The 13344-nt window shown below is 52.5% G+C and overlaps 1 protein-coding gene across 1 annotated transcript in view; it reads right to left on the minus strand.

The window, feature by feature from the left end:
- ryr1b (ryanodine receptor 1b (skeletal)) overlaps positions 1-13344 on the minus strand; it is a 65810-nt gene that overhangs the window by 38648 nt on the left and 13818 nt on the right. Inside the window, 31 exon segments of the mRNA XM_062473545.1 lie at positions 70-156; positions 334-499; positions 652-812; positions 929-1058; positions 1442-1788; positions 2197-2405; positions 2683-2857; positions 2981-3186; positions 3586-3733; positions 3872-4031; positions 4184-4267; positions 4823-4926; positions 5192-5296; positions 5674-5890; positions 6250-6442; positions 6552-6793; positions 7051-7128; positions 7130-7161; positions 7248-7366; positions 7580-7675; positions 7938-8073; positions 8245-8431; positions 8708-8829; positions 9182-9346; positions 9518-9674; positions 9928-10002; positions 10360-10456; positions 10549-10648; positions 10798-10910; positions 11741-11819; positions 12260-12334. Coding sequence (XP_062329529.1) covers positions 70-156; positions 334-499; positions 652-812; positions 929-1058; positions 1442-1788; positions 2197-2405; positions 2683-2857; positions 2981-3186; positions 3586-3733; positions 3872-4031; positions 4184-4267; positions 4823-4926; positions 5192-5296; positions 5674-5890; positions 6250-6442; positions 6552-6793; positions 7051-7128; positions 7130-7161; positions 7248-7366; positions 7580-7675; positions 7938-8073; positions 8245-8431; positions 8708-8829; positions 9182-9346; positions 9518-9674; positions 9928-10002; positions 10360-10456; positions 10549-10648; positions 10798-10910; positions 11741-11819; positions 12260-12334 — 4365 coding nt within the window.

Raw genomic sequence — 13344 nt, forward strand, 5'->3', positions numbered from 1 at the left:
AAAAGGCACCAGTTACAGAGGCAGAGATTAAAGACAGAGGCAGGTGCAGCGGAGTAGGAGGGCTCTGACCTTCAGCTTCCCCAACTCCAGCTGCATCAGGTTCTGACTGGTGGGCTGGAGGAACACGGCGGGGAACAGCTTGGTGTTGGGCTCCACCTGGAACACAGAACGTAGAACTTGTTTACTCCTACACAACCGTACACGTTCACAGAACAACTCTTCACCCCATGCCCTCCTCCACAGAGCGACACCTACACTTAGAAACATTTGTAACACACCCCGCAGGTATTCTCTCTCACACACACACACATACATACGCTCCACCTGCCTCACCTGGTAAAAAGCATTGATCTCCTTCCCATTGGCTGTGAATGTCATGAGACCAGTTGCTAGGTCGACCAGACAGCCAACCACGAGGTCCTCCTGATTAAAGCGTGCCTGCTGGGAGCTGTTGCCAATGTCTCCGCCCCAAACCATGTAGCAGTTACTATGCTTCATGCTGTAGGTAGGGCCAAAGGGAACAAATGGTCAAACATGGACATGGAACACACTACGTACAAGAAAACGTTCTTATTCTGTCTTAATACGGGTCTGGATAAACATCAAATGAACACAAATCTAATTGGGATTCATCCATGAGAAGAGACTGACCTGTCATGGATGTTGCCTTGGTCATCGCCCACGGTAACGGTGACGTTACGCACTTTGGAGAGATCAAAGCCGGGGTCGTACTGGTGATAGTCGGGTGTCACCCAGCCGATCCACACACCACTAGGCTCCTGGCCAGCAAAGATCCTCACTGAGTAGTAATACTGCAGAAAGAACACTCAGGCCGATTAGAAACACAGTCTAGAGATTCATGGCTAGAATTAAATAGATCTAAATTAGGTTAGATCAGATGGGTGGTGGCTAAAGACGCTGAGCTCACCGTGGTGGTGTTGAGGATGATTTCGGGGTCGTCCCGATCGTCAGGGACGACGTCCTCTACCAGGCGAGGCACGGCCGGCGGGGCGGGGGTTTGCGTGGACATGGCTGCCTTCTTAGCCCTGGAGAACAACCTGGGGGCCGGACACAGACATCACAATGATCACTTGTCATTCTTATCCGTCTCCGAAAAGTAGACCTTCATTTCACAATCCTTGCACACGTCAAGCTACACGCCTCCAGCGACACCTCAGACCGTTAAGGGAGTCAGATGGCTGAGTGGTTAGGGAATCGGGCTAGTAATCAGAAGGTTGCTAGTTCGATTCCCGGCTATGCCAACCAAATGACGTTGTGTCCTTGGGAAAGGCACTTCATCTTACTTGCCTCGGGGGAATGTCCCTTGTGTCACTTGTAAGTCGCTCTGGATAAGAGCGTCTGCTAAATGTAAAATGACTAAATGTTATCGCTCTTTTTCTTTTGAGCCTTTCCTCTCCACGCAGGTACAACTGTAGCCTACCCTTTCTTCTTCCCCTTCTCCGAGACGTTGTCCTTCTCGGTCTCCGAGCTTCCCGCCACCTCTTTGGCCACCGAAGGCTCCTTCTCCTCCTGCTCCTTCCGGCTGGCGGACTTCTTCAGCACCTCGAACTCCGAGTCGGGCTCCACCTCCAGGACCTCATCCTCGGGGATGGTGAGGGCGCGGGTAAGGGGCGTGGCGCCCGCCGTGATTTTGAACGTCTCGTGGAACTCGACGGGCATGCTCAGTCGGAGGAACAGCATGTCGGTGTTGGCATTCTGGGAGCCATAGGTCTTGTGCGTGAGCTTCAGACAGGGGGCGCTGTCCACTGTCCCGTCCACACGGGACACCTGGAAGGATGGAGAGAGTTTGACCAGTCAAAAAAACTAGATCAGAAATGAAATGCATACATGTACAAAGGATTTTGATTTTGTCCTTTAATCGTCTTTAAGTCTTGATTTTTTTGACTGATTCAAACCCCTTTCCAAGCCAAGTTACACACAGTCTCTCTGTGTGTGATAACCAGTAGGGGTGGGAATCTTTTGGAACCTCACGATTCGAATCGATTCTTGGGGTCACAAATCGATTAAAAATCTATTTTCACGATTTTTTTGAGTTTTTTAATAAAAAAATATTTTTTATAAAAAATATAAATAATAATAACATTACAAAAAAACTAAATCGATGTGAATCGCTAGAAGACTGAATCACAATTCAAATGTGAATCGATTTTTCCCCCCACCCCTAATAACCAGTACCTCGATGTGGTGGTGGTTTGTGGGCACAGGGATGAACTGGGGAAGGCTCTTGCTGAACCACATGGTGATGTCCCTCTTCATGTTGATGGCGAAGGGTTCAAAGCCCTCCTGCAGTCCACAGATGGCGAAGTAGCGCAGGCTGCTGACGTTCTGGCCCAGGTTGATCCTTCCCACCTGAGACAAGCCCAGCGTACACACAGGGATGAAGCCTGGAGAAAAGGGATCAGTGTTAGCGGTTCACCTCACGCATCACCAAACAGGAAGTAACTACAAAGACAGTGTGGTAATCCCTCCCGAGGGAGCCTGCGCGCTCTTTGATTTGCATTCTTCCGTAATTACATTTCTATGCTTCAAACCTTGCTCCGGTTTCCGTGCGGTTTTTTGGAACTTTGTAATTAGATTTTAGACTTGGAATTTGATTAGAACTGAGCCTGAAAAAGTGTCACAACAGTTATTCCAATGGACTGAGTAGAGTTTATCTCTTACCCTCTTCGATCTCGATGTCCTTGAAGGCCATGTCTGAGCCTGAGTCACTGATCAACATCTCCCCGTTCAGGGTGAACATGATGTTCTGCTCAGTCAGGTCTATCATGCAGCCAACCACGTCACCCGACAACCACTGACGGCCAAACGGCTCGTTGCCCACATGCCAGCGCTGAGCCTGGGGGGGGGGGGGGGGGAGGACAGGGGGAGGACAGGTCAAAGGTTACAACCAAGCCTCAGGGTCATTAACAGTACGGTATGTGAGATCCAGCTCGCCCCCCGCTAGGCCGGGGGAACCGACCTTGTTGCCGTTGAAGACGTAGGCGAGCTCGTCCGCTCCCAGCTCCGTGTCGGCCCGGACGTTGGGCCTGGCCCAGCCCACCCTCATCTCCCCCGTGGTCACCGCCTCAAACTCAAAGTACCACTTCCCCTGGGTCACGGCGTACGACTTCTCCGCCCTGAAGATGCGCACCTTGTCCCCCCTGGTGTTGTCGTCTCCATGGCCGCCTGGGGGAAGAGACAGGCGGGTGGCACAGGAGGATCAGATCAGGTTTTTCCAGGCTGTCGGTTTGTCCGGAAAGATGGTCTAACCACCTCCTTTAAGTTAATTCAATAGAACATGACGCAAACCAAGCAGGCGAGCAACGTCAACTTGTGCTCCACCAGCAGAGGGGCCTCAGTGGGTGAGGAGACCCTGTCCTGAATGTGAGCATTCCACAAAGGCAACACAGAGCAGGCTTTCCTGCAGAAATTTGGTTAGTTAAGGTGGTAGGGTGGGGTTTGCCGTCAGACCGGGAGGGGGGGGCGGGTTGTTTGTGTTGACTACGTAGTTAAGGCGGCAGGCGTGTGTTGCTTAGGCAGCCGCCTTAACTGAAAAGTGCTGCAGGAAACCCTGCAGAGACTTACTGATCTCCTGGTCTGGAGGCTCGATGTTGTACCCGTAGCCAATCAGAGTGCGCACTGCGTTGTTGACGCTGTCTCGATTGGTCTTCTTGGTTTTCTCGTCCAGCAGGACGTAAGGCACCAAACGAGGGTTCCGCTTATTCATGATGTCCTTGAATAAAGAGCACAGAACAGCGATGCACGAGTAACTATGACAACAATGCTATTTTATGGAATTTGGTGGTAGTTATGGTTGTCCTATTGATCCCGATATTACAGATTTAGATGGAGGGAACGGGTTGAAAGGTACCTGAACAATGCTGTAGGTCCACCCCTGTCGCACCCGGTCCCTTGCCCACACATTGTGCCCGTTTTCTGCCAGCTTCTCGACCAGCTGGTTCTGGTTGGGCGTCAGTTTGACGTGGTTCAGGTCCAGCGGGGCAGGCTTGAACCCGTTGGTCATCACATAGCTGTGGGGGTGGAGGGGGCGGGCGCACAGACCAAGTACAGACAGTTATTGGCAGGACAATGTTTGTTGTTTTTCAGAGGAACATACAGGAAGCTCTGAACAAGAGCCTGATATTGGGCGCGTGGCCCAGATATCCTCGGCTGAAACACTCACGTCTTGGGCAGCTTGATCTTCTTCAGGTTCTCCTCTGCCTTCTCATCTCCCATCCCCACATGGCACCCTAGGGCTAGCAGAGTCCTGCAACACCACAGTGACAAGTATTACTGCCTAGAACCAGTGTTTGTGGCAGTGTTTCAAGCTAGCTGACTCAGTCTAAGGAGGTGACAGAAAGGAGAATGGAGGCCAAACTATTGGCCCCATTGGACAACACTGCACACCCACTACGGAACATTCTGGCTGAGCACAGGAGCACATTCAGTAACAGACTTGTTCTGCCACGGTGCCCAACAGAACGCTTCAGGAGGTCTTTCCTGCGAGCTGCCATGAGACTGCACATAGAACCGGTCGGTGGCCTTTTAGTCATTGAACACCAGACATTCTGAAGAAGATAAACCATGCTCTTTGTTTTAAATACTGTTGTCAGAAATACTGTGAATTTACTGTGTACTTTTTTTTATTGATCCTTCTGATCACCAAATGTTATTGGGGCTGCTGTGAGATCTGAATTGCCCTTAGGAAAAAATACAGTTCAATTAAATACAATAAAGTACCACAGACTACTAGTCTCTGGCTAACACCATAGCAATCTTTCTGACCTAGCTGCCCTGCAGTACCCACAGAGCATGCTCTTACTTCAGTGTCTCCGCAGACATCTGCAGGTTGTAGTTCCTCTCAGGTTCTGGGAGGTTATGGAAGTCCACCAGGCAGGGGTGGAGCTTCTTGTTGTCATCTCTGAACTGTGAAAGGGAGGGAACTTTAGATCAGCTGTATTTTCTTGTCATCCTAATGTGATATGTGTTGTATTTTGTCAGAAATACAGTGTCCTCAATGTTGATAGGTGCGTCAAATCTGATTATTATCATCATGATACTAGCTTCAGTGGAAAGGTTGCTACAGTCTTGCTATTTCAAAACCTTGTTACCACCCCCTCAACTGATCAGTACTGGGTCTTCTCCTTCTCCTGGGGTTGAAGTGCTACAGTCATCGTGTGTGTAGACTCACTACGCCGTAGGTCCAGCCCTGCTCGATGCGGGTGACGGCCCACAGCTCGTGGATGTTCTCCGCCAGCTTCTCACGGATCCGCTCCAGGTGTGGAGGCAGGACGATCTGAGGAGCGCAGGCAGGAGGTCAGAGGGACAGACGATCGTGGACTACAGCATCACTGAGACAGCAGCATGTGACTGACAGCTGGGCTTTTGTCATCATGCTGACGTGTCAGAGAAACTGGGAGGGGGGCGGGGTTAGGGATGGGGTTAGGGGCGGGGTTAGGGGTGGGGTTAGGGTGGGGTTTGGGGCAGGGTTATGGGTGGGGTTAGGGGCAGGGGTGAGGTTAGGGGTGGGGTTAGGGGCAGGGCTGAGGTTAGGGGTGGGGTTAGGGGCGGGGTTAGGGGCAGGGGTGAGGTTAGGGGTGGGGTTAGGGGCGGGGTTAGGGGCGGGGATGCGTTAAGGGTTGGAGGCTTTCCTACGTTAACTCCAAGCGGTACCTGGATGGTGTCCACGGGGCAGGGGGTGAAGGAGGTGTGTGTGAGAGACTGGGTGGGGCCCAGCAGGTTGCGAATGCCGTCAAAGTCGTGCTTGTACTCCTTGATGGGCTCGATGCGCATCCTGTCTTTGGGCAGCAGTGCCTCGTAGCACGGGGCGTAGCCTGGGGGGGGCAGGAACTTGAAGTCTCCATGACGACCGCCCAGCAGGAAGCGAGCTCTGGAGCAAAGAACACAGCAGTTGTCTTGTTATCTCACGTAGGAAGATCTTAGTGATCTCCAAAGCTCTTTAAGATAGGCAATAAGAAAACATGGGCAGAGGCCAATTCTCTCTTCCCTCTTCCATCAGTCTGCTATTGACTATGTCACCACTGTTTATCATTGTAAATACCTCCAATAAACAATTAGGTGTATCGTTCATCGGCCTCTCTGACTACAGATTGCTGAACCGAGTCTACCCCTACTTCAATTTTATCCTGCATTGTAAACTTGGATTAGAAACATGGATTTCTGTTGTGCCAAGTCTATCCCGCTGTGCCAAGTCTATCCTCCATGTTGCCTAGCGCCCTGACAGCTTACTTGACTCCGGCCGAAAAGCTGATGACGGGGAAGAACAGGCCGTCCACGTTGAAGTTCTCAAACATGCCCTGCACCGGGTGTCCGTTGATACGGAAGGAGATACTGGGCACGCTCAGATCCAGGCAGCAGCTGATGACGTCATCAGCGGCCAGGGCGTGCTGATTGGGCGAGGCCACCTGGCGGGGGACGTGTCCTGGAGGGCAGAGAGGACGCCAGGAGGACGTCAGGGATACAGGGCAAACCCGAGGACCAGGATTTTACAGAACCCTCACTCGGGGGGGCATCGCCCGGGCATAGCTTACCCGACCACAGGTGCTGGCCGTCGAAGCCGTAGGAGTAGAGGTCATCTCCTACACCGTTGCCTCCCCAGCCCTCCCCACCTCCAGGGTAGGGGCTGTAGCCCTCGGTCAGGGCCCAGCCCACGCGGAGGTGAGTGGCCTGGGCCGTCACGAAGGGCTCCACGTGGTCCACCATCATCTCAAAGTACCACTTCTTGTACTGCGTGGAACCCTCGCAAGTCCCCAGGAAGATGTTGGGTCTCACGCTAGAGACAGCAGAGAGAGAACCCCCTCAGTGACGACGGTCAGCGTCAGACATATCAAGGGAGTCAGGTGGCTGAGCGGTTAGGGAATCGGGCTAGTAATCAGAAGGTTGCTGGTTCGATTCCCTGGCCGTGCCAAATGACGTTGTGTCCTTGGGCAAGGCACTTCACCCTACATGCCTCGGGGGAATGTCGTACAGGGACTAAATGACTAAATGTAAATGTAAATCAAGGTCAAAGGTCACATCTGGGAATCCTACCTGGTTACATAGTTGACAATGTTAGTCTGTAGCAGGAGGTCTCTGCCAGGAAGTAGGTTCTCTGTGATGAGGTTCTGTACACACACAGAGAGAGCGCAAGACGTCCAACACCTGGAAGATGATGACGCAGGCATGAGAGGAGGGGCTTTTACAGGTGTCACACCACAGTCGGTGGGTCGCCGTGGCAACGCGCTGACCTTATGGTTGCGTCCGTGTTTGTCCAGGAGCGAGATGATGGATTTGATATGGTTCTCCTGGATGATGTTCAGAACCTCTGGACTCTCAATCAGAACGCAGTACAGAACCTCCAGGATGCCTGAGAAAACAAAAGAGGATTCTGTCAAGGACCCTGGTACGTAGAGGTCAAGTTTGTAAAAAAATATAAAAAATATATACAAAAAAAATCTTTCAAAAGAATCTACAATCTAAATTTACAATAACAAATTTGTACTTTGGATTCAGAATTTCGATTCAGAATCAGTTCTGGTGTGCGTTGTGGTGTGGACTGGAGAGGCCTCCCTCTACATACCAGAGGAGGCCTCCAGCCTGTCCAGTTTGCTGACCAGCCAGTCAAGGTTGTCACAGAACAAGGCACAGTTCGAGCGGTTCCCTCTGATGAGAGAGGCTGGAAGGAGGAGCAGAGACAGACAGAACCAGAGGATGAACGCTCCCGTTCAGCTCTTCATTCACGTGCATTGTTCGATAACGATAATAACGCATTTGTTTGGCAGACTCTTTTATCCAGAGTCACGTCCAGGGGTGATTTGAAACTGTAACCTCTTAATCTACAGTTAATCTGCAGTTGGCAGCAAAAACAGGACCGCTGAGCTCTACACATCCACAGTTGTAACAGGCTGTAGTGACCCGGACGGTTAAGGCCATCCTACCCAGCAGCTCGTAGAGAAGGTTGACGATCTCCTTCCAGGACTCTGCCGCCTCCTCCCCAGCAAACTCAGAGAAGTGGGCGGCAGTGTTGTACACGTTCAGACGGTCAATGCACTCCAGCACGATGGTGATCATACCCTGAGGACGGCAAAGAAGAGGAGGGGCTCATGTAGCGGAAGCACTACCAGTTCAGTTCTCGTTCTGTGTTAAAACGGGACTCTCTGAAACAGGGGGGGGGGTGAAGGGAGAATCTGTGTGATCAGGACATGTTCGTTCATGTGTGTGTGTTGAGTGGTGCTGGCAACGTGCCTCCTCTTGGAAGAGGTTCTGACGGTTGCGGAGGGAGCGCAGCTTGGTCTGCTTCTCCTCGTGCTCCAGCTCCTCCTCCGGAGGGCGGAAGTAGAAGATAAGGTCCTGCAGGGAGAGGACCACCGAGTCCAGGGGCAGGGCCACGGGCCCCGGGGCCTTGTTCTTCCCACTCAGAGAGTCCAGACCCCTGGAGGATACACACACGCACACACACAGTCACCACATACACACACACACACAGTCACCACATACACACACAGTCACCACATACACACACACACACACACACACACACACAGTCACCATACACACACACACAGTCACCACACACACACACACAGCACACACACACACACACACAGACACCAATGGGTCAACACTAAAAACAAGAGAGCATGTAGATGGTTAAATGGTTCTTAAAGCAATACTCTGGATGTTGATGCTGAACAGATGCTGGTCATACTTGATGAACTGGGTGAAGAGGCCCAGGGTGCTGTAGATCATACGAGCTGCCTGGGACTCCTCGATCTGGCAGCGGGTCAGGGACAGGGCGTCGTCCATGTGGCCCTCCTGGTGCAGTATGCCCTGGGCACACAAAATACACGCATCTATCTGTGTATCACTGAAAGTCTCCAACAAGTTCTACAGAGTTAACAAGCAGATTTCGATTTCAATTGACCAATTTCAGTTCTAGCGTGAACTGAGCCGGTGAGATACTTGTAGAGCAAGCCTGGAGTCAGGTGGCTGAGCGGTTAGGGAATTGGGCTAGTAATCAGAAGGTTGCTGGTTCAATTCCCGGCCGTGCAAAATTACGTTATGTCCTTGGGCAAGGCACTTCAACCCTACTTGCCTCGGGGGGGAATGTCCCTGTACTTACTGTAAGTCGCTCTGGATAAGAGCGTCTGCTAAATGACTAAATGTAAATGTAAATGCCTACCCTCCTCTTCATGAAGCCCAGCCGAGCCGCCTTGGCGTCCAGGGAGGCGTAGGTGAGCCACAGCCCCGTGGAGACATGCTGGACGAAGCACATGGACTCCCCGTACTTGATCTCAGGGATGCCCATCCCCTCCACATCACGCTTCTTAGTCCCCTCCACCTTCTCCTGCTCAGGGAGAACCAGGCGGGGATGGAGGGATGGTTAGAGGGAAGGAGGGATGGGAGGGATGGAAGGAAGGAGGGAGGGATGATGTGGGAATTCAAAAAAATATAATTGTGGTGACTATTGACCATTTATTTAAAAGAGTTGAGATGTTGTCCTTCAGGAGTTTCTGACCTTTGTCACTCGGAAACAGAAGGCGGAGAGTTTGGTGTTGGCCTTCTCGGGGTCCACCACCATGAGGCCCTTATCCTCGTCCAGGCACAGGTAGCGGCCCGTGGTGATGTGGCGCACTCGAAACGACTGGCCCCACTTCATGTGGCTGCCGCTCCAGCTACGGGCACAGGGAAGGGTCAAACTTCACCAGAGGGACAGAGTCAAAAGAAGAGAGAGAGAGAAAAAACGAGAGAGAGAGAGAGAGAGAGAGAAGGGAAAACAAGAAAAAGAGAGAGCGAGAGCGAGAGAAAGAAGGAGAGAGAGAGAAATAACGAGAGAGAGAAGGGAAAACAAGAAAAAGAGAGCGCGAGAGCGAGAGAAAGAAGGAGAGAGAGTACCTCACCTAGAGGTGAAATAGAGGAGAGTCTCACCTGATTCTCAGTGGCTCCAGCCTCCAGAGGGAGCGGGCCTGGCTGCACACTGCACCACCTTCATAGTGGGCCATCCTGTACACACACCAGGGGAGCGCTGCTGTCAATAACACCAAGGCACAGCATGCAAACTAAACTAACCCGAGTGACGTAAAGGTGAGAGGGAGAGAAAGAGAGAGAGGGGGGGAGAGAGAGAAAGAGAGGGAGAGGGAGAGACAGAGAGAGAGAGAGGAAAGAGAGAGAGAGAGAGAGAGAGAGAGAGAGAGAGAGAGAGAGAGAGAGAGAGAGAGGAAAGAGAGAGAGAGAGAGAGAGAGAGAGAGAGAGAGAGAAAGAGAGAGAGAGAGAGAGGGGGGGGGGGGGCAGGGTTGTGCGGAGTACAGACGGAGGACAGGGTGGGATGCGGGGGGGGGGGCAGGGGGGGCGCAGCTCACCTGCGGTTCTCTTCTCCTTCCTCCGCCATGGAGATGGCGAGGCACTCGTCCATGTGTCCATGGAACAGCCTGAGAACATGACCTCCGGTCAGAAACCCTGGAAGAAAATAAAACACGTGAGTAACACATACATGTACCACGTATGTGAACGTGTGTGGTGGATGACTAGAATGAGGTCTGATACCGTACCCTCGGCCAGCTCGCACCCAGAGCACACTGGGTTCATGTTCCACAGAGTCTGCATGAAGGAGGCGTCCACCATCAGATCTCCACTGGCGTACGACAGGTGCTGTTGAGGGAGGGAGAGGAGGAGCCAGAGGGGGGAAGAGAAGGGGGAAGGAGGGAGAAAGAGGGTTAAAGAGAGAAGCCCATTGAGGCTTAGCAAACTCTCCAGGTCTTCACTTAGCCTTGACATGGAAGAGAGACACGGCCCCTTACCAGGTATCTCTCAGACGACACACTGACCAGGATGAGGTCATCTCCTACCCTGACCTTCTCACCCTCTGACCTCTGCTTGGATGCTGGGTGGATGGTCCACCAGCACGCCTCACCTGGTGGAACACACACGAGAAGTCAGCACAAATACATTAGAATTGGGTGAACCAAAGTTCTCTCTATGATATATTTTATTTTTTACTAGCCTAGCTAGTATTAGCTTTTGGTCAGCTTTGTTTTCCCTGTATTTGCGCTGTTTAGCTAGTATTGTGGTGGGACTGATAGATTATTAAAGCAATAAACCACGAGAGGGGTATCAAATGATGAACATGTGGAGCAATCAATGCCATTCAGTATCCCAAGGACTGGAGTGGATAACACTATAAGCGCAAGTCAGATTTCCCTACTCATACTCATAGCGTGGATAGCAGGTTACTTTTGATGCCGATGGCAGTAGGGGGAGGAGTTGAAAACGGTTAGAGCAGATGAGAGGTTTGTTTTGGAAACAGGACCAAAAGTGAAGTAAAGAGGCGACATAAAAAGGTTAGTATTCATTTTTACATTTGGGCCCTCCTCTTTTACAGTAGGCCTATTTTACAAGAGCGTTTCCAAAAAAAACTTCTCATCTGCTCTCTTTCTCTCTCGCTCTGTGGGGTCGAAAATCAAGCTGTTCCACTAAGCGCTCCCCCTAGAAGCCTGGAGCACTTCCGTTGTGTAATCGTAGATGCAGCGTTTTTTTGTATTCGGGGGGGTTTATGTATTCGGTTGTGTTGTGTGTATTTGCAGCACGTTTCTATATTTGCAGGCGTTTGCTAAATGCTGAGAATGTGTTTGTCAAATGTTTTCTTAATTTGATTGTGTTTTGTCTATTTGCATGTGTTTTCTTAAGTTGCAGGGCGTTTGCACCTCAACCCTAACCCGTGTGTCTTAACAGTCCATACTGCACCTATGGAGTCTTCCTGTAAGCCCACGTCAAAGGCCAGCTTGTCGGTGAGTGAGCGCGATGTGGTCAGACAGCTCAGATACTGTGGAGAGGAGATCACAACACCAGGGTTGATACCACACATATCATGCCCCGCTAACTACTGAGGTAGAGGACAAGAGACAGATATAGAGAGAGAGATGGAAAGAGTAAGTGAGAGAGCTAGAAAGGGAGAGAGAGAGATAGAAAGAGAGAGATGGAAAGAGTAAGTGAGAGAGATAGAAAGAGAGAGAGAGATGGAAAGAGAGAGAGAGATGGAAAGAGAGAGAGAGAGAGAGAGAGAGAGAGAGAGAGAAGAGAGAGAGAGAGAGAGAGAGAGAGAGAGAGATGGAAAGAGAGAGAGAGATGGAAAGAGAGAGAGAGAGAGAGAGAGAGAGAGAGAGAGAGAGAGAGAGAGAGAGAGAGAGAGAGAGAGAGAGAGAGAGAGAGAGATGGAAGAGTAAGTGAGAGACAGACAGAGATGGAGAAAGAGCGTGGTCTCACCATGCTGGAGTGGTAGTGTCTGAGGAGGATGGCGTGGCCATACAGCAGGTACGATGGCCTCCCACCCTGGGACGACTTGAGAGGGACAGAAACCAGGGCACACAAGGTTAACTGACTGGACAGACAGAACCGGCTCTAGATGCCAGTAAAGCCTCCTGCTCCCAGGAGAAGGAGAGGGAGGAGGAGGAGGAGAAGGAGAGGAGGAGGAGGGGAGGGAGGAGGAGGAGGGGAGGGAGGAGGAGGAGGAGAAGGAGAGGAGGAGGGAGGGAGGAGGAGGAGGAGAAGGAGAGGAGGAGGAGAAGGAGAGGAGGAGGAGGAGGAGGAGGAAGGGATTTGGGAGGGAGGGAGGAGGAGGGAGGAGGAGGAGGAGGAGGGGAGGGAGGGAGGAGGAGGAGAAGGAGAGGAGGAGGAGGAGGAGGGGAGGGAGGAGGAGGGGAGGGAGGGAGGAAGGAGGAGGAGGGGGAGGGAGGAGGAGGAGGAGAAGGAGAGGAGGAGGAGGAGGGGGAGGGAGGAGGAGGAGGAGGAGGGGAGGGAGGGAGGAGGAGGAGAAGGAGAGGAGGAGGAGGAGGGGAGGAGGGAGGAGGAGGAGGGGAGGGAGGAGGAGGAGGAGGAGGAGGAGGAGGGAGGGAGGGAGGAGGAGGAGGGGAGGAGGGAGGAGGAGGAGGAGGGGAGGGAGGAGGAGGAGGAGGAGGGGGGGAGAGGGAGGAGGAGGAGAAGGAGAGGAGGAGGAGGAGGGGAGGGAGGAGGAGGAGGAGGAGGGAGGAGGGAGGAGGAGGAGGAGGGGAGGGAGGAGGAGGAGGAGGAGGGGAGGGAGGGAGGAGGAGGAGAAGGAGAGGAGGAGGAGGAGGGGAGGGAGGAGGAGGAGGAGGAGGGGAGGGGAGGGAGGGAGGAGGAGGAGGGAGGGAGGGAGGAGGAGAAGGAGAGGAGAGGAGGGAGGAGGGAGGGGAGGAAGGAGGTGGAGAGGAGGGGAGGGAGGGAGGAGGGGAGGGAGGGAGGAGGAGGAGAGGAGAGGAGGAGGAGGAGGGGAGGAAGGAGGAGGAGGGGAGGAGGAGGAGGAGGAGGAGGAGGGGAGGGAGGGAGGAGGC

This window comes from Osmerus eperlanus, chromosome 11, assembly GCF_963692335.1.
Source record: "Osmerus eperlanus chromosome 11, fOsmEpe2.1, whole genome shotgun sequence".
NCBI lineage: Eukaryota > Metazoa > Chordata > Actinopteri > Osmeriformes > Osmeridae > Osmerus > Osmerus eperlanus.